Here is a 27016-nt window from a genome sequence, read left to right as displayed (position 1 = left end):
GCTCCACCCTTACCCCATGGCCTGCACACCCAGGCTCTTCCCTTACCCCATGGCCTGCACACCCAGGCTCCACACTTACCCCGTGGCCTGCACACCCAGGCTCCACACTTACCCCATGGCCTGCACACCCAGGCTCCACACTTACCCCATGGCCTGCACACCCACGCTCCACACTTACCCCATGGCCTGCACACCCAGGCTCTGCCCTTACCCCGTGGCCTGCACACCCAGGCTCTTCCCTTACCCCATGGCCTGCACACCCAGGCTCCACACTTACCCCATGGCCTGCACACCCAGGCTCCACACTTACCCCATGGCCTGCACACCCAGGCTCTGCCCTTACCCCATGGCCTGCACACCCAGGCTCTGCCCTTACCCCATGGCCTGCACACCCAGGCTCCACACTTACCCCATGGCCTGCACACCCAGGCTCCACGCTTACCCCGTGGCCTGCACACCCAGGCTCCACCGTTACCCCATGGCCTGCACACCCAGGCTCCACACTTACCCCATGGCCTGCACACCCAGGCTCTGCCCTTACCCCATGGCCTGCACACCCAGGCTCCACACTTACCCCATGGCCTGCACACCCAGGCTCCACCGTTACCCCATGGCCTGCACACCCAGGCTCCACCGTTACCCCATGGCCTGCACACCCAGGCTCCACACTTATCCCATGGCCTGCACACCCAGGCTCCACACTTATCCCATGGCCTGCACACCCAGGCTCTGCCCTTACCCCATGGCCTGCACACCCAGGCTCCACCGTTACCCCATGGCCTGCACACCCAGGCTCCACCGTTACCCCATGGCCTGCACAGCCAGGCTCCACACTTACCCCATGGCCTGCACACCCAGGCTCCACACTTACCCCATAGCCTGCACACCCAGGCTCTGCCCTTACCCCATGGCCTGCACACCCAGGCTCCACCCTTATCCCATGGCCTGCACACCCAGGCTCCACCCTTATCCCATGGCCTGCACACCCAGGCTCTTCCCTTACCCCATGGCCTGCACACCCAGGCTCCACACTTACCCCATGGCCTGCACACCCAGGCTCCACACTTACCCCATGGCCTGCACACCCGGGCTCCACACTTACCCCATGGCCTGCACACCCGGGCTCCACACTTACCCCATGGCCTGCACACCCAGGCTCCACACTTACTCCATGGCCTGCACACCCAGGCTCTGCCCTTACCCCATGGCCTGCACACCCAGGCTCCACACTTACCCCATGGCCTGCACACCCAGGCTCTGCCCTTACCCCATGGCCTGCACACCCAGGCTCTGCCCTTACCCCATGGCCTGCACACCCAGGCTCCACCCTTACCCCATGGCCTGCACACCCGGGCTCCACACTTACCCCATGGCCTGCACACCCAGGCTCCACCGTTACCCCATGGCCTGCACACCCAGGCTCCACCCTTACCCCATGGCCTGCACACCCAGGCTCTGCCCTTTCCCCATGGCCTGCACACCCAGGCTCTGCCCTTACCCCATGGCCTGCACACCCAGGCTCTGCCCTTACCCCATGGCCTGCACACCCAGGCTCCACCCTTACCCCATGGCCTGCACACTCAGGCTCTTCCCTTACCCCATGGCCTGCACACCCGGGCTCCACACTTACCCCATGGCCTGCACACCCGGGCTCCACACTTACCCCATGGCCTGCACACCCGGGCTCCACACTTACCCCATGGCCTGCACACCCAGGCTCTGCCCTTACCCCATGGCCTGCACACCCAGGCTCCACCCTTACCCCATGGCCTGCACACCCGGGCTCCACACTTACCCCATGGCCTGCACACCCAGGCTCCACCGTTACCCCATGGCCTGCACACCCAGGCTCCACCCTTACCCCATGGCCTGCACACCCAGGCTCTTCCCTTACCCCATGGCCTGCACACCCAGGCTCCACACTTACCCCATGGCCTGCACACCCAGGCTCTTCCCTTACCCCATGGCCTGCACACCCAGGCTCCACCCTTACCCCATGGCCTGCACACCCAGGCTCCACCCTTACCCCATGGCCTGCACACCCAGGCTCCACACTTACCCCATGGCCTGCACACCCAGGCTCCACACTTACCCCATGGCCTGCACACCCGGGCTCCACACTTACCCCATGGCCTGCACACCCAGGCTCCACACTTACCCCATGGCCTGCACACCCAGGCTCTGCCCTTACCCCATGGCCTGCACACCCAGGCTCCACCCTTACCCCATGGCCTGCACACCCGGGCTCCACACTTACCCCATGGCCTGCACACCCAGGCTCTGCCCTTACCCCATGGCCTGCACACCCAGGCTCTGCCCTTACCCCATGGCCTGCACACCCAGGCTCCACACTTACCCCATGGCCTGCACACCCAGGCTCTGCCCTTACCCCATGGCCTGCACACCCAGGCTCCACCCTTACCCCATGGCCTGCACACCCGGGCTCCACCCTTACCCCATGGCCTGCACACCCAGGCTCCACCGTTACCCCATGGCCTGCACACCCAGGCTCCACCCTTACCCCATGGCCTGCACACCCAGGCTCCGCCCTTACCCCATGGCCTGCACACCCAGGCTCCACACTTACCCCATGGCCTGCACACCCAGGCTCTTCCCTTACCCCATGGCCTGCACACCCAGGCTCCACCCTTACCCCATGGCCTGCACACCCAGGCTCCACACTTACCCCATGGCCTGCACACCCAGGCTCCACACTTACCCCATGGCCTGCACACCCAGGCTCTTCCCTTACCCCATGGCCTGCACACCCAGGCTCCACACTTACCCCATGGCCTGCACACCCGGGCTCCACACTTACCCCATGGCCTGCACACCCAGGCTCCACACTTACCCCATGGCCTGCACACCCAGGCTCTGCCCTTACCCCATGGCCTGCACACCCAGGCTCCACACTTACCCCATGGCCTGCACACCCAGGCTCTGCCCTTACCCCATGGCCTGCACACCCAGGCTCCACCCTTACCCCATGGCCTGCACACCCGGGCTCCACACTTACCCCATGGCCTGCACACCCAGGCTCCACCGTTACCCCATGGCCTGCACACCCAGGCTCCACCCTTACCCCATGGCCTGCACACCCAGGCTCTGCCCTTACCCCATGGCCTGCACACCCAGGCTCTGCCCTTACCCCATGGCCTGCACACCCAGGCTCTGCCCTTACCCCATGGCCTGCACACCCAGGCTCTGCCCTTACCCCATGGCCTGCACACCCAGGCTCGGCTCCACACTTTGCCCATGACCTGCACACCCAGGCTCTGCCCTTACCCCATGGCCTACACATCCAGGCTCTGCCCTTACCCCGTGGCCTGCACACCCAGGCTCCACACTTAGCCCATGGCCTGCACACCCAGGCTCCACACTTTGCCCATGACCTGCACACCCAGGCTCTGCCCTTACCCCGTGGCCTGCACACCCAGGCTCTGCCCTTACCCCGTGGCCTGCACACCCAGGCTCCACACTTGCCCCATGGCCTGCACACCCAGGCTCTGCCCTTACCCCATGGCCTGCACACCCAGGCTCTGCCCTTACCCCATGGCCTGCACACCCAGGCTCCACCCTTACCCCATGGCCTGCACACCCGGGCTCCACACTTACCCCATGGCCTGCACACCCAGGCTCCACCGTTACCCCATGGCCTGCACACCCAGGCTCCACCCTTACCCCATGGCCTGCACACCCAGGCTCTGCCCTTACCCCATGGCCTGCACACCCAGGCTCTGCCCTTACCCCATGGCCTGCACACCCAGGCTCCACCCTTACCCCATGGCCTGCACACCCAGGCTCTTCCCTTACCCCATGGCCTGCACACCCGGGCTCCACACTTACCCCATGGCCTGCACACCCGGTCTCCACACTTACCCCATGGCCTGCACACCCGGGCTCCACACTTACCCCATGGCCTGCACACCCAGGCTCTGCCCTTACCCCATGGCCTGCACACCCAGGCTCCACCCTTACCCCATGGCCTGCACACCCGGGCTCCACACTTACCCCATGGCCTGCACACCCAGGCTCCACCGTTACCCCATGGCCTGCACACCCAGGCTCCACCCTTACCCCATGGCCTGCACACCCAGGCTCTGCCCTTACCCCATGGCCTGCACACCCAGGCTCCACACTTACCCCATGGCCTGCACACCCAGGCTCTTCCCTTACCCCATGGCCTGCACACCCAGGCTCCACCCTTACCCCATGGCCTGCACACCCAGGCTCCACCCTTACCCCATGGCCTGCACACCCAGGCTCCACACTTACCCCATGGCCTGCACACCCAGGCTCCACACTTACCCCATGGCCTGCACACCCGGGCTCCACACTTACCCCATGGCCTGCACACCCAGGCTCCACACTTACCCCATGGCCTGCACACCCAGGCTCTGCCCTTACCCCATGGCCTGCACACCCAGGCTCCACACTTACCCCATGGCCTGCACACCCAGGCTCTGCCCTTACCCCATGGCCTGCACACCCAGGCTCTGCCCTTACCCCATGGCCTGCACACCCAGGCTCCACACTTACCCCATGGCCTGCACACCCAGGCTCTGCCCTTACCCCATGGCCTGCACACCCAGGCTCCACCCTTACCCCATGGCCTGCACACCCGGGCTCCACACTTACCCCATGGCCTGCACACCCAGGCTCCACCGTTACCCCATGGCCTGCACACCCAGGCTCCACCCTTACCCCATGGCCTGCACACCCAGGCTCTGCCCTTACCCCATGGCCTGCACACCCAGGCTCCACACTTACCCCATGGCCTGCACACCCAGGCTCTTCCCTTACCCCATGGCCTGCACACCCAGGCTCCACCCTTACCCCATGGCCTGCACACCCAGGCTCCACACTTACCCCATGGCCTGCACACCCAGGCTCCACACTTACCCCATGGCCTGCACACCCAGGCTCTTCCCTTACCCCATGGCTTGCACACCCAGGCTCCACACTTACCCCATGGCCTGCACACCCGGGCTCCACACTTACCCCATGGCCTGCACACCCAGGCTCCACCCTTACCCCATGGCCTGCACACCCAGGCTCTGCCCTTACCCCATGGCCTGCACACCCAGGCTCTGCCCTTACCCCATGGCCTGCACACCCAGGCTCTGCCCTTACCCCATGGCCTGCACACCCAGGCTCTGCCCTTACCCCATGGCCTGCACACCCAGGCTCTGCCCTTACCCCATGGCCTGCACACCCAGGCTCCACACTTTGCCCATGACCTGCACACCCAGGCTCTGCCCTTACCCCATGGCCTACACATCCAGGCTCTGCCCTTACCCCGTGGCCTGCACACCCAGGCTCCACACTTAGCCCATGGCCTGCACACCCAGGCTCCACACTTAGCCCATGGCCTGCACACCCAGGCTCCACACTTTGCCCATGACCTGCACACCCAGGCTCTGCCCTTACCCCGTGGCCTGCACACCCAGGCTCTGCCCTTACCCCGTGGCCTGCACACCCAGGCTCTGCCCTTACCCCGTGGTCTGCATACCCAGGCTCTGCCCTTACCCCATGGCCTGCACACCCAGGCTCTGCCCTTACCCCATGGCCTGCACACCCAGGCTCTGCCCTTACCCCGTGGCCTGCACACCCATGCTCCACACTTAGCCCATGGCCTGCACACCCAGGCTCCACACTTAGCCCATGGCCTGCACACCCAGGCTCTGCCCTTACCCCATGGCCTGCACACCCAGGCTCTGCCCTTACCCCATGGCCTGCACACCCAGGCTCTGCCCTTACCCCATGGCCTGCACACCCAGGCTCTGCCCTTACCCCATGGCCTGCACACCCAGGCTCTGCCCTTACCCCATGGCCTGCACACCCAGGCTCCCTGACTCCTGTGCACCAGGCGGGCTTCCTGTTTACACCTGATCTGTCGCTGACACGCTTTGCCTTTCCAGTCTCTATCCCCGTCGAACACTGAGATACAGTAACACCGAGATGCATGCCTCTGTGATCTACCCCTGCCCAGTATTCAGGGAGGGGTTTTTCCCCAATTGCATTTCCCACACCACCCCCTCCTTCCATCACAAGGACATGTATGTGGGCAAATCACAGGCAAAGAGCCCTGCACTGTTAGCGTGTCTGTGTGAGTGCATGCGTGTTGGCGGGGGCAGGTGCGCTGGGGAGGTGGAATTACCGATATCGGGAGCGAGTGACGTAGTTACCGACGCCAGGGCGTGTGTCCCGGTAACCGGCCGCACAGCGTGCTGGTCACCTTGTGTCTTGGTGCCAGCCCCGCTGTGTCTCACTGCACCTCTGTTCTCTCCTCAGGTTTATATACGAGTCTGAACACTTCAACGGCGTGGCTGAACTGCTGGAGATCCTCGGGAGGTGAGAGCCGGCCGTCAAAAACTCAGCCTTCCCGTTGAGGTTCCTCTGCTGCCTGGGCCCGCTGGACACCCAGAGTTGGGGGTGGTGGGGGGGGGGGAGGGGGCGGGGGCTGTGGGTCTGGCGGTCAGCAGGGACCCAGTCCTTTACGAGCGGAGTTATACCGCTGAATGGGATGGGCCTGGCTTCGGCCCTGATGTGGGGGGGTGGGGGGCTAGCGTGCTCTATGAGGCGGGGGAGGGGTATGTTTTTGATACTTGTGCTCAAACCCAGTCCCCTGCCCCCATTTCCCCCACCCCGAACCTATTCAGGTTCTAAGTGAAGCCGTTGGTTTAACACTGCCGGTTTGAGGGGTATGAACTGTGCTGGACGACGGGCTAAGATATTCCTCGGTATTTAAACCGCCTTTTGTTCCTTGTCTCCCCCGCAGCATCATCAATGGCTTTGCACTTCCACTTAAGGCTGAACACAAACAGTTCCTGCTGCGGGTGCTGATACCTCTCCACACGTCGCGGACTCTCTCGCTCTTTCACGCACAGGTACTGGATAACGCCGCAGGAGCTGGGAATGCCGTCAGGGAACCTTCCCCCGCCTCCCCTCCCAGGAACACGCCCGCGTACCCCGCCGCTTGATCCTAACCAACACACACACCCCAACCCCCCAACCCCCGCGCGTGTTACCCCCTCCCACCGGCCGCGGGAGGACACGAGAATCCCTCGCGAGGGTTGCGGAGGAGATTGGCCGGAACGGTCCCAGGGATGAGGGGATTTTAGCGACAGGGGTTAGGGGTCAGAGAAGCTGGGGTTGTTCTCCTTAGAGCGAAGGAGATTGAGGGGGGTGAGTGGGATCCGATAGAGGTGGATAAGGGTTTGGATAAGGTAGGTAAAGAAAAGCTGTTCCCATTGGCTGATGGTACAAGGACTGAGGGAGGGGCACAGATTGAAGGTTTTGGGTAAGGGGAGGAGGAACCTTGTCCTGCAGCGAGCGGTGATGACCAGGAACTCACTGCCCACGAGGAGTGGGGTGGAAGCGGAGACGATGAATGATTTCAAAAGGAAATTGGATGGGCACTGGAGGGAAATAAACTTGCAGGGATAGGGGGATAGTACAGGGGGGATGGGACTGACTGGATTGGTGTACCGAGAGCCGGCATGGACTCGATGGGCGGAGTGGCCATCCCGCTGTGCCATAAATGACTTGTCGTGTATGTGGTCTCCTGTTATGGATCAATGCTCCAGAGGGAACATTGGCCACCCCCTTCACCCTCCGAGGGCAGCTGTGTTAAACTCCACTCTTGACTCTCGCCCTGGGTCGTTCCTGGGATTCTGAGTCTTTGTTCCAAACAGCTCTCGCCTTGCAATGAAGTGTTTGATTCTCTGTTCTTCTTCCCCGGCACCTCTCACAGTCACATGAGGGGCACTGTGTGCTATTGTGTCTGTACTATGGAGCGGCCCAGTTGTAAGAGAGAGAGTGCCTGCCATTTACAGCAGTGTCATGACCCACCCCCACCTGGCTGTACCCCTGCCAACTGTCCAAGGGTTGACTCTGGGGAAGGGCAGTGCCGTCCCTGCATACAGTTTTGGTCCCTTTACGCAAGGAAGGATGTACTTGCCATAGAGGGGGGAGTGGAGCAGAGATTCACCAGACTAATCCCTGGGGTAGCCGGACTGTCTAATGAAGAGAGAATGAGGAGACCGGGCCTGAATTCTCCAGAGTTTCGAAGAATTGAGGGGTGATCCCATTGAAACTTACAGAATTCCTACAGGGCGTGACAGGGTGAATGTGGTTAGGATGTTTCCCCCTGGCTGGTGGGTCTAGAACCAGGGGACACGGTCTCAGAATAAGAGGCCAGGCCATTTAGGACCAAGATGAGGAGGAATTTCTTCACACGGAGGGTGGTGAATCTTTGGAATTCTCCACCCCAGAGGGAAGTGGAGGCTCAGTCATTGAGCATGTTCAGGACAGGTAGCGATAGATTTCTGGAGACTAATGACATCACGGGATACGAGGGTAATGAGGGAAGATGGCATTGAGGTAGATGATCGGCCATGATCTAACTGAATAGCAGAGCAGGCTCGAGGGGCCGAATGGCCTACTCCTCTTTTCTAAGTTCCTATGACCGCACTTGAGGGGGAATAAATTGTTGGCTATTGCCCCAGAGATGGAACTTCAGGGGCAGAGGAATCTCCTGCTCTGGAGATGTGGGGCATGGGGGTAGTGAGGTGGGGGGTGGGGGTGGGGGATGGGAGGGAATGGTGGGCACAGAATGGTGGACCCCCAGCCCTTCCCCAACCCCTTCCCTCCCTCACCACCCTGCTTGTTACTGGGGTGCAGTCAGTGTTAAGCTCACACATTGCACTTGGACCCAATTCTATCAATGAGCCTCTTGCCCTGAGATTCATTTCTCACACACCCTGCCAGAGGGCGCTCACTGCCTGTTGAATGGGTCAGAGACACAAGTAGCTTGATTATTTTTATTCATTCATTAGATGTGGGCTTCACTGCTGGGCCAGCATTTATTGCCCATCCCTAATTTCCCTTGAGAAGGTGGTGGTGAGCCACTACCTTGAGCCGCTGCAGTCCACGTGGTGTAGGTGTGCAGTCCACAGTGCTCTCAGGGAGGGAGTTCCAGGGTTTTGGCCCAGCGACAGTGAAGGAATGGCCGATATATTTCCAAGTCAGGATGGTGAGTGACTTGGAGGGGAACTTGCAGGTGGTGGTGTTCCCCATGTGTCTGCTGCCCTCGTCCTTCTAGGTGGTAGGGGCCCCAGATTTGGAAGGTGCTGGCCAAGGAGCCTTAGTGAGTTCCTGTAGTGCTCCTTGTAGATGGTACACACACTGTTATCACTGTGCATCGGTGGTGAAGGGAGTGAATGTTTAAGGTGCTGGATGGGGGGCCAATCTAGCGGGGCTGCTTTGTCCTGGGTGGTGTTGAATTTACTTGTTGGAGCTGTACTCTTCCAGACAAGTGGAGAGACATTACAGCACAGGAGGAGGCCATTCGGCCTATTGAGTCCATGCTGGCTCTGTACACCAATGCAGTCAGTCCCATCCCCCCTGTCCTATCCCCGTATCCCTGCAAGTTCATTTCCCTCGAGCGCTCTTCCAATTTCCTTTTGAAATCACTCATTGTCTCCGCTTATACACACACACACACACACACACACACGCACACATACACACACACTCGTGGGCAGCGAGTTCCAAGTCATCACTACTCACTGTGGACAAAGAAGTTCCTCCTCACATCCCCTCCTTGCCCAAAACCTTCAACCTGTGCCCACCCGGCCTAATCTTTGTCCCATCAGCCAATGGAAACAGCTTCACTTTGTCTACTTTATCCAAACCTGTCACCATCTTGTCCACCTCCTATCAAATTCCCCTCCCTCAATCTCTTTTGCCCCAAGGAGAACAACCCCAGCTTCTCCAACCACTAACCCCTATCGCTAAGATCCCTTCATCCCAGTGACCGTTCTGGCCAATCTCCTCCGCACCCTCTCAAGGATCTGCACGTTCTTCCTAAAGTATGATGTATATTCGATCCCATTCCTGACGTATGCCTTGCGGCGGAGAAACTTTGGGGAGTCAGGAGGTGAGTTACTCATTGCAGGATTCCCAGCCTCTGACCTCTTGTAGCCACAGTATTTTTATGGCTAGTCCAGTTCAGATTCTGGTCAATGGTAACCCCCAGGATGTTGATAGTGGGGGATTCAGTGATGGTAATGCTATTGAATATCAAGGGGCGATGGTTGGATTCTCTCTTGTTGGAGATGGTCATTGCCTGACACTTGTGTGGTGTGAATGTTACTTGCCACTTGTCAGCCCAAGCCTGGATATTGTCCAGGTCTTGCTGCATTTGGACATGGACTGCTTCAGTATCTGAGGAGTCGCGAATGGTGCTGAACATTGTGCAATCAACAGCGAACATCCCCACTTCTGACCTTATGATGGAAGGAAGGTCATTGATGAAGCAGCTGAAGGTGGTTGAGTGTGGATTTTAGTGAGGGGGGAGGTTAGTGAGGGGGGAGGTTAGTGAGGGGGGAGGTTGGTCAAGGCTGTAATGAGGCCTAGAAAATTTGATTTTCCGTCACTGAATAAACCTCGTATCTCCCAGACACCCCCCCCGCCCCCTCCGCCACCACCCACCCCCCATCCCCTCTGCCACCACCCCCCCTTTCCCCTCTGCCCCCCTTTCCCCTCCGCCCCCCCATGTCCCCTCCGCCCCCCCATGTCCCCTCCGCCGCCCCATGTCCGCTCCGCCGCCCCCCATGTCCGCTCCGCCGCCCCCCATGTCCGCTCCGCCGCCCCCCCATGTCCGCTCCGCCGCCCCCCCATGTCCCCTCCGCCGCCCCCCCCATGTCCCCTCCGCCGCCCCCCCATGTCCCCTCCGCCGCCCCCCCCATGTCCCCTCCGCCGCCCCCCCATGTCCCCTCCGCCGCCCCCCCCATGTCCCCTCCGCCGCCCCCCCATGTCCCCTCCGCCGCCCCCCATGTCCCCTCCGCCGCCCCCCCATGTCCCCTCCGCCGCCCCCCCATGTCCCCTCCGCCGCCCCCCCATGTCCCCTCCGCCGCCCCCCCATGTCCCCTCCGCCCTCCCCATGTCCCCTCCGCCCCCCCATGTCCCCTCCGCCGCCCCCCCATGTCCCCTCCGCGCCCCCCGTCCCCTCCGCCACCCCGTCCCCTCCGCCCCCCCCCCCCCCACCATCCCCTCCGCCCCCCGTCCCCTCCGTCCCCCCCGTCTCATCCGCCCCCTCCCCCCCGTCCCCCGGGGCCCCTCCCCCCCGTCCTCTGGACCCCCTCCCCCATCCCCTGCACCCATCCCCACTGCCGCAGCCTCTCGCTCTCTGCCCCGCCTCTCTCTCTCTGCGCCCCCGTCTCTCCTCTCGCTCTCTCTGCGCCCCCGTCTCTCCTCTCGCTCTCTCTGCGCCCCTGCCTCTCCTCTTGCTCTCTCTCTGCACCCCCGGCTCTCCTCTCGCTCTCTCTCTGCACCCCCGGCTCTCCTCTCGCTCTCTCTCTGCGCCCCCTGCTCTCCTCTCGCTCCCTCTGCGCCCCCGGCTCTCCTCTCGCTCTCTCTCTGCGCCCCCCGGCTCTCCTCTCGCTCTCTCTGCGCCCCCGGCTCTCCTCTCGCTCTCTCTCTGCGCCCCCGGCTCTCCTCTCGCTCTCTCTCTGCGCCCCCGGCTCTCCTCTCGCTCTCTCTCTGCGCCCCCGGCTCTCCTCTCGCTCTCTCTCTGCGCCCCCGCCTCACCTCTCGCTCTCTCTCTGCACCTCCTGCTCTCCTCTCGCTCTCTCTCTGCGCCCCCGGCTCTCCTCTCGCTCTCTCTCTGCGCCCCCGGCTCTCCTCTCGCTCTCTCTCTGCGCCCCCGCCTCACCTCTCGCTCTCTCTCTGCGCCTCCTGCTCTCCTCTCGCTCTCTCTCTGCGCCCCCGGCTCTCCTCTCGCTCTCTCTGTCTCTCACTCTCTCTCTGCACCTGGCTCTCCTCTCTCTCTCTCTCTCTCTCTCTCTCTCTCTCTCTCTGCACCCAGCTCTCCTCTCTCTCTCTCTCTCTCTCTCTCCCTCTCTCTGCACCCGGCTCTCCTCTCGCTCTCTCTCTCTGCCCCCGCCTCTCTCTGCCTCTTTGCGCTTGGTCACCCTTCCTGCCGCCTGCTCACTCACCCAGCCTACTGCTCACCCGCCGCTCCCTCTCCCACTGCGCCTCTATCTCTGTCTCTCTCTTTCTCTGGCAAGATTGGTTGATTGGTATTCATGTTGGTGAGGCTGACAGGACTAAACTAAATGTAGCATTATAACTGACAGTGAAGGGAGTGTTGGTGTGATTGCAACTGGAAAATGAGCTGTAACAATCAGAACCAAACACTGGTGTCTCCATAGTGATGGTGGAAAACACTATGAGTGGGTTAATCCGTCCTGGATCACAAATACCTCTTTAAGAGAAAATTTGTGTGCCTTGGCTGCATTTTGATAGTGACTTCAGTGAGCTGTAATATTTAATTTGGGCAGAGACTTCCGCAATATATTTAATTCACTGTAATATAGCCAGAAACAGATCTTGGGGTGGGGTTGGAGGGGGCAATAGTTTAAATTTAAGTCCAGGGAAATGGAAAATAAGCTGCATGATAAACTTGTGCTTTAAACACAGAGTATTTCACACTGGAATTCAGTACAGGAAATGTGAACTGCTTCTGCCTAGACTTCCATTAAATGCGGCTCCCCAAAGATGACATCTCCGCTCTCTGCCTCTGCTTGAGGTTTCCTTCAACCACAACCCACTCACAGAGTGTGATGGAGGAGAGAGAGAGAGAGAGAGAGAAGCCCCAAAATTAATCACCCCTGTGTTGTTAAATCTGTAGACTGGGTCAGTGAGTCCGTGTGAAATCTGTAGACTGGGTCAGTGAGTCCGTGTGAAATCTGTAGACTGGGTCAGTGAGTCCGTGTGAAATCTGTAGACTGGGTCAGTGAGTCCGTGTGAAATCTGTAGACTGGGTCAGTGAGTCCGTGTGAAATCTGTAGACTGGGTCAGTGAGTCCGTGTGAAATCTGTAGACTGGGTCAGTGAGTCCGTGTGAAATCTGTAGACTGGGTCAGTGAGTCCGTGTGAAATCTGTAGACTGGGTCAGTGAGTCCGTGTGAAATCTGTAGACTGGGTCAGTGAGTCCGTGTGAAATCTGTAGACTGCGTCAGTGAGTCCGTGTGAAATCTGTAGACTGGGTCAGTGAGTCCGTGTGAAATCTGTAGACTGGGTCAGTGAGTCCGTGTGAAATCTGTAGACTGGGTCAGTGAGTCCGTGTGAAATCTGTAGACTGGGTCAGTGAGTCCGTGTGAAATTTATAGACTGGGTCAGTGGGTCTGTGTGAAATCTGTAGACTGCGTCAGTGAGTCCACCTTAAATATATAGACTGGGTCAGTGAGTCCGCGTTAAATATATAGACTGGGTCAGTGAGTCCGCGTTAAATATATAGACTGGGTCAGTGAGTCCGCGTTAAATATATAGACTGGGTCAGTGAGTCCACGTTAAATATATAGACTGGGTCAGTGAGTCCACGTTAAATATATAGACTGGGTCAGTGAGTCCACGTTAAATATATAGACTGGGTCAGTGAGTCCACTTTAAATATTTAGACCTGGTCAGTGAGTCCACGTTAAATATATAGGGCAGAGTTTTCCCACCGTTGTGGGGGAGGTTTAGGGGTGGGCATTTGGAGTCCTGCCTCCAATCGGTGCCCTCGATTGGGGACGCGCTGCCATTTTACGTGGGTAGGCTTATTAAAGCCTGCCCAGCGTGACGTCCGCGTGGAAGCGCTATGCGCTCCCTATGCGAGCAGGGGGGTGGATTCCCTGAGCCAAGAGTGCACTCTTTCGCGCATGCGCACAAAAGAACGCACTCATGTCCCTGAGGCTAAGTGCTGCCTCAGGGTGATCGGCTCCACATGGAAAAATTTTAAAATTGGAAAAAAAAAATTTCCCTGACATGTCCCCTCATGTGACACTGTCACATGGGAGATGTCCCTCACTTTCACATACACTTTTATTACATTTTTTAAAACCTACATGAAACCTCATTCTGCCCTTGGATGAGGTTTCATGCTTTTTGTAATGCCCGCCAGTGCTCTCGGCCTGAACACCAAGCTTAGGGTTAGATGGGCAATCCCACTAATTACCTTAATGACTCTGTCAATGGCCTCAGTTGGCCTTGACAGGTCAGCGGGCACACAGCTGATTCCGCTGAACCTCCACCTACCTGAAGATTTAAATGGGGCAGGGCGATGTCGGGAGTTCCGCCTGACATCATCCCACGTCATTTTACACATCGGTGAGCAGGGGGGCATGGGCGGGAATGGACTTGGTCAGTGAGTCCGTGAGAAATATATAGACTGGGTCAGTGAGTCCGTGTGAAATATATAGACTGGGTCAGTGTGTCTCTGTTAAATATACAGACTGGGTCAGTGAGTCCGTGAGAAATATATAGACTGGATCAGTGAGTCCGTGAGAAATATATAGACTGGATCAGTGAGTCCGTGTGAAATATATAGACTAGGTCATTGTGTCTGTGTTAAATATATAGACTTGGTCAGTGAGTCCCTGTTAAATATATAGACTGGGTCAGTGAGTCCCTGTCACATATATAGACTGGGTAAGTAAGTCTGTGTGAAATATATAGACTGGGTCAGTGTGTCTCTGTTAAATATACAGACTGGGTCAGTGAGTCCGTGAGAAATATATAGACTGGGTCAGTGAGTCCGTGAGAAATATATAGACTGGATCAGTGAGTCCGTGTGAAATATATAGACTAGGTCATTGTGTCTGTGTTAAATATATAGACTTGGTCAGTGAGTCCCTGTTAAATATATAGACTGGGTCAGTGAGTCCCTGTCACATATATAGACTGGGTAAGTAAGTCTGTGTGAAATATATAGACTGGGTCAATGAGTCCATGTGAAATATATAGACTGGGTAAGTGAGTCTGTGTGAAATATATAGACTGGGTAAGTGAGTCTGTGTGAAATATATAGACTGGGTAAGTGAGTCTGTGTGAAATATATAGACTGGGTAAGTGAGTCTGTGTGAAATATATAGACTGGGTAAGTGAGTCTGTGTGAAATATATAGACTGGGTCAGTGAGTCCCTGTCACATACATAGACTGGGTCAGTGAGTCCCTGTCACATACATAGACTGGGTCAGTGAGTCCCTGTTAAATATATAGACTGGGTCAGTGTGTCCCTGTTAAATATATAGACTGGATCAGTCTGTCTGTGTTAAATATATAGACTGGGTCAGTGAGTCCATGTTAAATATATAGACTGGGTCAGTGAGTCCCTTTTAAATATATAGACTGGGTCAGTGAGTCCCTTTTAAATATATAGACTAGGTCAGTGAGTCCCTGTGAACTGTATAGACTAGGTCAGTGACTCCCTGTTAAATATATAAACTGGGTCAGTCTGTCTGTGTTAAATATATAGACTGGGTCAGTGAGTCCCTGTTAAATATATAGACTGGGTCAGTGAGTCCATGTTAAATGTATAGACTGGGTCAGTGAGTCCCTTTTAAATATATAGACTAGGTCAGTGAGTCCCTGTGAACTGTATAGACTAGGTCAGTGAGTCCCTATTAAATATATAGACTGGGTCAGTGAGTCCATGTTAAATATATAGACTGGGTCAGTGAGTCCCTGTTAAATATATAGACTGAGTCAGTGAGTCCCTGTCACATATATAGACTGGGTCAGTGAGTCCCTGTTAAATATATAGACTGGGTCAGTGAGTCCCTGTTAAATATATAAACTGGGTCAGTCTGTCTGTGTTAAATATATAGACTGGGTCAGTGAGTCCCTGTTAAATATATAGACTGGGTCAGTGAGTCCATGTTAAATATATAGACTGGGTCAGTGAGTCCATGTTAAATATATAGACTGGGTCAGTGAGTCCCTTTTAAATGTATAGACTGGGTCAGTGAGTCCATGTTAAATGTATAGACTGGGTCAGTGAGTCCCTTTTAATGTATAGACTAGGTCAGTGAGTCCCTGTGGACTGTATAGACTGGGTCAGTGAGTCCCTGTGAACTGTATAGACTGGGTCAGTGAGTCCCTGTTAAATATACCGACTGGGTCAGTGAGTCCCTGTGAAATTTCCAGACTGGGTCAGTGTGTCCATGTGAAATATACAGACTGTGTCAGTGAATCCCTATGAAATATACAGACTGGGTCAGTTAGTCTCTGAAATATATAGACTGGGTCAGTGAGTCCCTGTGAAATATACAGACTGGGTCAGTGAGTCCCTGTGATATATACAGACTAGGTCAGTGAGTCCCTGTGATATATACAGACTGGGTCTGTGAGTCCCTGTGAAATCTACAGACTGGGTCAGTGAGTCCCTGTGAAATCTACAGACTGGGTCAGTGAGGCCCTGTTAAATATATAGACGGGGTCAGTGTGTCCCTGTTAAATATATAGACTGGGTCAGTCTGTCTGTGTTAAATATATAGACTGGGTCAGTGAGTCCCTGTTAAATATATAGAATGGGTCAGTGAGTCCATGTTAAATATATAGACTGAGTCAGTGAGTTCCTGTTAAATATATAGACTGGGTCAGTGAGTCCATGTTAAATATATAGACTGGGTCAGTGAGTCCCTTTTAAATATACAGACTGGGTCAGTGAGTCCCTTTTAAATATATAGACTGGGTCAGTGAGTCCCCTTTAAATATATAGACTAGGTCAGTGAGTCCCTGTGAACTGTATAGACTGGGTCAGTGAGTCCCTGTCACATATATAGACTGGGTAAGTGAGTCTGTGTGAAATATATAGACTGGGTCAATGAGTCCATGTGAAATATATAGACTGGGTAAGTGAGTCTGTGTGAAATATATAGACTGGGTAAGTGAGTCTGTGTGAAATATATAGACTGGGTCAGTGAGTCCCTGTCACATATATAGACTGGGTCAGTGAGTCCCTGTCACATATATAGACTGGGTCAGTGAGTCCCTGTCACATATATAGACTGGGTCAGTGAGTCCCTGTTAAATATATAGACTGGGTCAGTGTGTCCCTGTTAAATATATAGACTGGATCAGTCTGTCTGTGTTAAATATATAGACTTGGTCAGTGAGTCCCTGTTAAATATATAGACTGGGTCAGTGAGTCCATGTTAAATATATAGACTGGGTCAGTGAGTCCCTGTTAAATATATAGACTGGGTCAGTGTGTCCCTGTTAAATATATAGACTGGGTCAGTGAGTCCATGTTAAATATATAGACTGGGTCAGTGAGTCCCTGTTAAATATATAGACTGGGTCAGTGTGTCCCTTTTAAATATATAGACTAGGTCAGTGAGTCCCTGTGAACTGTATAGACTAGGTCAGTGAGTCCCTATTAAATATATAGACTGGGTCAGTGAGTCCATGTTAAATATATAGACTGGGTCAGTGAGTCCCTGTTAAATATATAGACTGAGTCAGTGAGTCCCTGTCACATATATAGACTGGGTCAGTGAGTCCCTGTTAAATATATAGACTGGGTCAGTGAGTCCCTGTTAAATATATAGACTGGGTCAGTGTGTCCCTGTTGAATATATAGACTGGGTCAGTGAGTCCCTGTTAAATATATAGACTGGGTCAGTGAGTCCCTGTTAAATATATAGACTGGGTCAGTGAGTCCATGTTAAATATATAGACTGGGTCAGTGAGTCCCTTTTAAATATATAGACTGGGTCAGTGAGTCCCTTTTAAATATATAGACTAGGTCAGTGAGTCCCTGTGAACTGTATAGACTGGGTCAGTGAGTCCCTTTTAAATATATAGACTGGGTCAGTGAATCCATGTTAAATGTATAGACTGGGTCAGTGAGTCCCTTTTGAATATATAGACTAGGTCAGTGAGTCCTTGTGAACTGTATAGACTGGGTCAGTGAGTCCCTGTTAAATATACCGACTGGGTCAGTGAGTCCCTGTGAAATTTCCAGACTGGGTCAGTGTGTCCATGTGAAATATACAGACTGTGTCGGTGAGTCCCTATGAAATATACAGACTGGGTCAGTTAGTCTCTGAAATATATAGACTGTGTCAGTGAGTCCCTATGAAATATACAGGCTGGGTCAGTGAGTCCCTGTGAAATATACAGACTGGGTCAGTGAGTCCCTGTTAAATATATAGACTGGGTCAGTGAGCCCCTGTTAAATATATAGACTGGGTCAGTGAGTCCATGTTAAATATATAGACTGGGTCAGTGAGTCCCTTTTAAATATACAGACTGGGTCAATGAGTCCCTGTTAAATATATAGACTGGGTCAGTGAGTCCCTGTTAAATATATAGACTGGGTCAGTGAGTCCCTGTTAAATATATAGACTGGGTCAGTGAGTCCCTGTTAAATATATAGACTGGGTCAGTGAGTCCCTGTTAAATATATAGACTGGGTCAGTGAGTCCATGTTAAATATATAGACTGGGTCAGTGAGTCCCTGTTAAATATATAGACTGGGTCAGTGAGTCCCTGTTAAATATATAAACTGGGTCAGTCTGTCTGTGTTAAATATATAGACTGGGTCAGTGAGTCCCTGTTAAATATATAGACTGGGTCAGTGAGTCCATGTTAAATATATAGACTGGGTCAGTGAGTCCATGTTAAATATATAGACTGGGTCAGTGAGTCCCTTTTAAATATATAGACTAGGTCAGTGAGTCCATGTTAAATGTATAGACTGGGTCAGTGAGTCCCTTTTAATATATAGACTAGGTCAGTGAGTCCCTGTGGACTGTATAGACTGGGTCAGTGAGTCCCTGTGAACTGTATAGACTGGGTCAGTGAGTCCCTGTTAAATATACCGACTGGGTCAGTGAGTCCCTGTGAAATTTCCAGACTGGGTCAGTGTGTCCATGTGAAATATACAGACTGTGTCAGTGAATCCCTATGAAATATACAGACTGGGTCAGTTAGTCTCTGAAATATATAGACTGGGTCAGTGAGTCCCTGTGAAATATACAGACTGGGTCAGTGAGTCCCTGTGATATATACAGACTAGGTCAGTGAGTCCCTGTGATATATACAGACTGGGTCTGTGAGTCCCTGTGAAATCTACAGACTGGGTCAGTGAGTCCCTGTGAAATCTACAGACTGGGTCAGTGAGGCCCTGTTAAATATATAGACGGGGTCAGTGTGTCCCTGTTAAATATATAGACTGGGTCAGTCTGTCTGTGTTAAATATATAGACTGGGTCAGTGAGTCCCTGTTAAATATATAGAATGGGTCAGTGAGTCCATGTTAAATATATAGACTGGGTCAGTGAGTCCCTTTTAAATATACAGACTGGGTCAGTGAGTCCCTTTTAAATATATAGACTGGGTCAGTGAGTCCCTTTTAAATATATAGACTAGGTCAGTGAGTCCCTGTGAACTGTATAGACTGGGTCAGTGACTCCCTGTTAAATATATAAACTGGGTCAGTCTGTCTGTGTTAAATATATAGACTGGGTCAGTGAGTCCCTGTTAAATATATAGACTGGGTCAGTGAGTCCCTGTTAAATATATAGACTGGGTCAGTGAGTCCCTTTTAAATATACAGACTGGGTCAGTGAGTCCATGTTAAATGTATAGTCTGGGTCAGTGAGTCCCTTTTAAATATATAGACTAGGTCAGTGAGTCCCTGTGAACTGTATAGACTGGGTCAGTGAGTCCCTGTTAAATATATAGACTGGGTCAGTGAGTCCATGTTAAATATATAGACTGGGTCAGTGAGTCCCTTTTAAATATATAGACTGGGTCAGTGAGTCCATATTAAATGTATAGACTGGCTCAGTGAGTCCCTTTTAAATATATAGACTAGGTCAGTGAGTCCCTGTGAACTGTATAGACTGGCTCAGTGAGTCCCTGTTAAATATATAGACTGGGTCAGTGAGTCCATGTTAAATATATAGACTGGGTCAGTGAGTCCCTGTTAAATATATAGACTGGGTCAGTCTGTCTGTGTTAAATATATAGACTAGGTCAGTGAGTCCCTGTGAACTGTATAGACTGGGTCAGTGAGTCCCTGTTAAATATACCGACTGGGTCAGTGAGTCCCTGTGAAATTTCCAGACTGGGTCAGTGTGTCCATGTGAAATATACAGACTGTGTCAGTGAATCCCTATGAAATATACAGACTGGGTCAGTTAGTCTGAAATATATAGACTGGGTCAGTGAGTCCCTATGAAATATACAGACTGGGTCAGTGAGTCCCTGTGATATATACAGACTAGGTCAGTGAGTCCCTGTGATATATACAGACTGGGTCTGTGAGTCCCTGTGAAATCTACAGACTGGGTCAGTGAGTCCCTGTGAAATCTACAGACTGGGTCAGTGAGGCCCTGTTAAATATATAGACGGGGTCAGTGTGTCCCTGTTAAATATATAGACTGGGTCAGTCTGTCTGTGTTAAATATATAGACTGGGTCAGTGAGTCCCTGTTAAATATATAGAATGGGTCAGTGAGTCCATGTTAAATATATAGACTGAGTCAGTGAGTTCCTGTTAAATATATAGACTGGGTCAGTGAGTCCATGTTAAATATATAGACTGGGTCAGTGAGTCCCTTTTAAATATACAGACTGGGTCAGTGAGTCCCTTTTAAATATATAGACTGGGTCAGTGAGTCCCTTTTAAATATATAGACTAGGTCAGTGAGTCCCTGTGAACTGTATAGACTGGGTCAGTGACTCCCTGTTAAATATATAAACTGGGTCAGTCTGTCTGTGTTAAATATATAGACTGGGTCAGTGAGTCCCTGTTAAATATATAGACTGGGTCAGTGAGTCCCTGTTAAATATATAGACTAGGTCAGTGAGTCCCTTTTAAATATATAGACTGGGTCAGTGAGTCCATGTTAAATGTATAGACTGGGTCAGTGAGTCCCTTTTAAATATATAGACTAGGTCAGTGAGTCCCTGTGAACTGTATAGACTGGGTCAGTGAGTCCCTGTTACATATATAGACTGGGTCAGTGAGTCCATGTTAAATATATAGACTGGGTCAGTGAGTCCCTGTTAAATATATAGACTGGGTCAGTGAGTCCCTGTTAAATATATAAACTGGGTCAGTCTGTCTGTGTTAAATATATAGACTGGGTCAGTGAGTCCCTGTTAAATATATAGACTGGGTCAGTGAGTCCATGTTAAATATATAGACTGGGTCAGTGAGTCCATGTTAAATATATAGACTGGGTCAGTGAGTCCATGTTAAATATATAGACTGGGTCAGTGAGTCCATGTTAAATATATAGACTGGGTCAGTGAGTCCCTTTTAAATATATAGACTAGGTCAGTGAGTCCATGTTAAATGTATAGACTGGGTCAGTGAGTCCCTTTTAAATATATAGACTAGGTCAGTGAGTCCCTGTGAACTGTATAGACTGGGTCAATGAGTCCCTGTTAAATATACCGACTGGGTCAGTGAGTCCCTGTGAAATTTCCAGACTGGGTCAGTGTGTCCATGTGAAATATACAGACTGTGTCAGTGAATCCCTATGAAATATACAGACTGGGTCAGTTAGTCTCTGAAATATATAGACTGGGTCAGTGAGTCCCTGTGAAATATACAGACTGGGTCAGTGAGTCCCTGTGATATATACAGACTAGGTCAGTGAGTCCCTGTGATATATACAGACTGGGTCAGTGAGTCCCTGTGAAATATACAGACTGGGTCAGTGAGTCCCTGTGAAATCTACAGACTGGGTCAGTGAGGCCCTGTTAAATATATAGACGGGGTCAGTGTGTCCCTGTTAAATATATAGACTGGGTCAGTCTGTCTGTGTTAACTATATAGACTGGGTCAGTGAGTCCCTGTTAAATATATAGAATGGGTCAGTGAGTCCTTGTTAAATATATAGACTGAGTCAGTGAGTTCCTGTTAAATATATAGACTGGGTAAGTGTGTCCCTGTTAAATATATAGACTGGGTCAGTGAGTCCATGTTAAATGTATAGACTGGGTCAGTGAGTCCCTGTTAAATATATAGACTGGGTCAGTGTGTCCCTGTTAAATATATAGACTGGGTCAGTGAGTCCCTTTTAAATATATAGACTGGGTCAGTGAATCCATGTTAAATGTATAGACTGGGTCAGTGAGTCCCTTTTGAATATATAGACTAGGTCAGTGAGTCCTTGTGAACTGTATAGACTGGGTCAGTGAGTCCCTGTTAAATATACCGACTGGGTCAGTGAGTCCCTGTTAAATATACCGACTGGGTCAGTGAGTCCCTGTTAAATATACCGACTGGGTCAGTGAGTCCCTGTGAAATTTCCAGACTGGGTCAGTGTGTCCATGTGAAATATACAGACTGTGTCAGTGAGTCCCTATGAAATATACAGACTGGGTCAGTTAGTCTCTGAAATATATAGACTGGGTCAGTGAGTCCCTATGAAATATACAGGCTGGGTCAGTGAGTCCCTGTGATATATACAGACTAGGTCAGTGAGTCCCTATGAAATATACAGACTGGGTCAGTTAGTCTCTGAAATATATAGACTGGGTCAGTGAGTCCCTGTGAACTGTATAGACTGGGTCAGTGAGTCCCTGTTAAATATACCGACTGGGTCAGTGAGTCCCTGTGAAATTTCCAGACTGGGTCAGTGTGTCCATGTGAAATATACAGACTGTGTCAGTGAATCCCTATGAAATATACAGACTGGGTCAGTTAGTCTCTGAAATATATAGACTGGGTCAGTGAGTCCCTGTGAAATATACAGACTGGGTCAGTGAGTCCCTGTGATATATACAGACTAGGTCAGTGAGTCCCTGTGATATATACAGACTGGGTCAGTGAGTCCCTGTGAAATATACAGACTGGGTCAGTGAGTCCCTGTGAAATCTACAGACTGGGTCAGTGAGGCCCTGTTAAATATATAGACGGGGTCAGTGTGTCCCTGTTAAATATATAGACTGGGTCAGTCTGTCTGTGTTAACTATATAGACTGGGTCAGTGAGTCCCTGTTAAATATATAGAATGGGTCAGTGAGTCCTTGTTAAATATATAGACTGAGTCAGTGAGTTCCTGTTAAATATATAGACTGGGTAAGTGTGTCCCTGTTAAATATATAGACTGGGTCAGTGAGTCCATGTTAAATGTATAGACTGGGTCAGTGAGTCCCTGTTAAATATATAGACTGGGTCAGTGTGTCCCTGTTAAATATATAGACTGGGTCAGTGAGTCCCTTTTAAATATATAGACTGGGTCAGTGAATCCATGTTAAATGTATAGACTGGGTCAGTGAGTCCCTTTTGAATATATAGACTAGGTCAGTGAGTCCTTGTGAACTGTATAGACTGGGTCAGTGAGTCCCTGTTAAATATACCGACTGGGTCAGTGAGTCCCTGTTAAATATACCGACTGGGTCAGTGAGTCCCTGTTAAATATACCGACTGGGTCAGTGAGTCCCTGTGAAATTTCCAGACTGGGTCAGTGTGTCCATGTGAAATATACAGACTGTGTCAGTGAGTCCCTATGAAATATACAGACTGGGTCAGTTAGTCTCTGAAATATATAGACTGGGTCAGTGAGTCCCTATGAAATATACAGGCTGGGTCAGTGAGTCCCTGTGATATATACAGACTAGGTCAGTGAGTCCCTATGAAATATACAGACTGGGTCAGTTAGTCTCTGAAATATATAGACTGGGTCAGTGAGTCCCTATGAAATATACAGACTAGGTCAGTGAGTCCCTGTGATATATACAGACTAGGTCAGTGAATCCCTGTGATATATACAGACTGGGTCTGTGAGTACATGTGAAATACAGACTGGGTCAGTGAGTCCCTGTTAAATATATAGACTGGGTTATTGAGTCTCTGTGAAGTATATAGACTGGGTCAGTAAGTCCCTGTGAAACATATAGGCTGGGTCAGTTAGTCTCTGAAATATATAGACTTGGTCAGTGAGTCCCTGTGAAATATGCAGACTGGGTCAGTGAGTCCCTGTGAAATATACAGACTGGGTCAGTGAGACCCTGTGAAATATACAGACTGGGTCAGTGAGTCCCTGTGATACATACAGACTGGGTCTGTGAGTACATGTGAAATAAACAGACTGGGTCAGTCTGTCCCTGTGAAATATACAGACTGGGTCAGTGAGTCCCTGTTAAATATATAGACTGGGTTAGTGAGTCTTTGTGAAGTATATAGACTGCATCAGTAAGTCCCTGTGAAACATATAGACTGGGTCAGTTAGTCTCTGAAATATATAGACTTGGTCAGTGAGTCCCTGTGAAATATGCAGACTGGATCAGTGAGTCCCTGTGAAATATACCGACTGGGTCAGTGAGACCCTGTGAAATATACAGACTGGGTCAGTGAGACCCTGTGAAATATACAGACTGGGTCAGTGAGTCCCTGTGATACATACAGACTGGGTCTGTGAGTACATGTGAAATAAACAGACTGGGTCAGTGAGTCCCTGTGAAATATACAGACTGGGTCAGTGAGTCCCTGTTAAATATATAGACTGGGTCAGTTAGTCTCTGAAATATATAGACTTGGTCAGTGAGTCCCTGTGAAATATACAGATTGGGTCAGTGAGTCCCTGTGATATATACAGACTGGGTCAGGGAGTCCCTGTTAAATATATAGACTAGGTCAGTGAGTCCCTGTGATATATACAGACTGGGTCAGTGAGTCCCTGTGATATATACAGACTGGGTCAGTGAGTCCCTGTGAAATATACAGACTGGGTCAATGAGTCCCTGTGAAATATACAGACTGGGTCAGTGAGTCCCTGTGAAATATACAGACTGGGTCAGTGAGTCCCTATGAAAAATACAGACTGGGTCAATGAGTCCCTGTGAAATATACAGACTGGGTCAGTGAGTCCCTGTGAGTTATACAGACCGGGTCAGTGAGCCCCTGTTAAATATACAGACTGGGTCAGTGAGTCCCTGTGAAATATACAGACTGGGTCAGTGAGTCCCTGTGAAATATACAGACTGGGTCAGTGAGTCCCTGTGATATATACAGACTGGGTCAGTGAGTCCCTGTTAAATATACAGACTGGGTCAGTGAGTCCCTGTGAAATTTCCAGACTGGGTCAGTGTGTCCGTGTGAAATATACAGACTGTGTCAGTGAGTCCCTGTGATATATACAGACTGGGTCAGTTAGTCCCAGTGATATATACAGACTGGGTCTGTGAGTACATGTGAAATATACAGACTGGGTCAGTGAGTCCCTGTGAAATATACAGACTGGGTCAGGGAGTCTCTGTGAAGTATATAGACTGGGTCAGTAAGTCCCTGTGAAACATATAGACTGGGTCAGTTAGTCTCTGAAATATATAGACTGGGTCAGTGAGTCCCTGTGAAATATACAGACTGGGTCTGTGAGTCCCTGTGAAATATACAGACTGGGTCAGTGAGTCCCTGTGAAATATACAGACTGGGTCAGTGAGTCCCTGTGAATTATACAGACTGGGTTCAGTGAGTCCCTGTGAATTATACAGACTGGGTGAGTGAGTCCCTGTGAAATATACAGGCTGGGTCAGTGAGTCCCTGTTAAATATACAGCCTGGGTCAGTGAGTCCCTGTTGACTTGCTGATGAACCTGTGGGGTCTCTTTGTCCTGTTCCAACCTTTTAGTCATTGTTTCCTATTTCTTCTCTCTAGCTGGCCTACTGTATTGTACAATTCCTCGAAAAAGATGCAACACTGACAGAACCGGTAAGTGCCACCAGCGAACGCCTTGTTCTGCTTTTCGTATAATGAAGATACTGAGTAAAACCACAGCATGCACCAGAATATCTGTAGACACAGCATTCACTTCCTTTACGGAGACTCTTACTTGACACTATTTTAGTAGCACTTTTGTGCCAGTGCTGTCCATTGTAGACAATGACTTTCACTATTTTTGAGTGATTTCTGTCCTTGGAAACCAAGATCTCTTTACTTTTCTGCAGTATCTAGTTTGTCACTGTTTGGAAAATACTCTGATCTCTTTTCCTTTCTTCCTCAGTGGATGAACTCTCACTTTCACCCTGTCTGTCCTGCCTGAATGGAAATGTTTGAGGTGTGACATAGAATTAAAACAATTTTACAGTGTATAAACAGGCCATTCGGTCCATCATTCCAATTTTAATAACTTTTTCATGGGGCCTGCCCATTGCTGGCTGGGCCAGCATTTTTATTGCCCCCCCACCCCGCACGTAATTGTCCTTGAGAAGGTGGTGGTGAACTGCCTCCTTGAACTGCTGCAGTCCCTGTGGTGTAGGAACACCCACAGCGCTGTTAGGAAGCGGGTACCAGGATTTTGACCCAGCCGCACTGAAGGAACAGCCGATACAGTTTCAAGTCAGGGTGGTGAGTGGCTTGGAGGGGAACTTGCAGGTGGTGGTGTTCCCACTGCATCTGCTGCCCTTGTCCTTCTAGGTGGTAGTGGTTGTGGGTTTGGAAGGTGCTGTCACAGGAGCCCTGGTGAGTTGCTGCAGTGCATCTTGTAGATGGTACACACACTGCTGCTACTGTGTGTCGGTGGTGGAGGGAGTGAATGTTTGTGGATGGGGTGCCAATCAAGCGGGGCTGCTTTGCCCTGGATGGTGTCGAGCTTCTTGAGTGTTGTGGGAGCTGCACTCATCCAGGCAAGCGGAGAGTATTCCATCACACCCCTGACTTGTGCCTTGTGGATGGTGGACAGGCTTTGGGGAGTCAAGAGGTGAGTTATTCGCTGCAGAATTCCCAACCTCTGACCTCTGCTCTTGTAGCCACACTATTTATGTGACTGGTCCGGTTCTGTTTCTGGTCAATGGTAACCCCCAGGATATCCATGCCTGTGTTTGTGCTCCAGCCCCCTGCCTCATCAACATAATCTTCTCTTCCTTTCTCCCCTGTGTTTATCCAGTTTCCCCCTTAAACGTATCTATACTATTCCCCTCAACTGCCCGCTGCTGCTGAGTTCCACATTCTTGCTGTAAGGCTGGGCCTCGAACCTGCTCTGCCATTTAGTAAGTCTGTGGCTGAACTTCTGCATCAATGTCACCTTCCCACCGGTGACCCATATCCCTTCGTGTCCAAAAATGTGGCAATATCTGTCTTGAATATACTCGATGACTGAGTATCAACAGCCCTCGGGGAGGAGGGGGGGTAGACAATTACAAAGGTTCACAAACCTCTGAGCGAAGAAATTTCTCCTCGTCCCCATCCAAAATGGCCAACCCCACGACCCTGAGACTGTGACCA

At 51.8% G+C, this 27016-nt stretch overlaps 1 protein-coding gene across 1 annotated transcript in view; it reads left to right on the top strand.

The window, feature by feature from the left end:
• Nucleotides 1-27016, top strand: part of ppp2r5b (protein phosphatase 2, regulatory subunit B', beta) — a 132418-nt gene that overhangs the window by 73143 nt on the left and 32259 nt on the right. The window contains exons 6-8 of the mRNA XM_041181915.1: nucleotides 6295-6354; nucleotides 6782-6890; nucleotides 25451-25504. Of these exons, the coding sequence (XP_041037849.1) occupies nucleotides 6295-6354; nucleotides 6782-6890; nucleotides 25451-25504 (223 nt within the window). The remainder of the gene's footprint in view (nucleotides 1-6294; nucleotides 6355-6781; nucleotides 6891-25450; nucleotides 25505-27016) is intronic.

This window comes from Carcharodon carcharias, assembly GCF_017639515.1.
Source record: "Carcharodon carcharias isolate sCarCar2 chromosome 37 unlocalized genomic scaffold, sCarCar2.pri SUPER_37_unloc_1, whole genome shotgun sequence".
NCBI classification, from domain to species: domain Eukaryota; kingdom Metazoa; phylum Chordata; class Chondrichthyes; order Lamniformes; family Lamnidae; genus Carcharodon; species Carcharodon carcharias.
The sequence above is the reverse complement of the archived record's forward strand: the minus strand, read 5'-3'. Positions and strand labels throughout refer to the sequence as shown.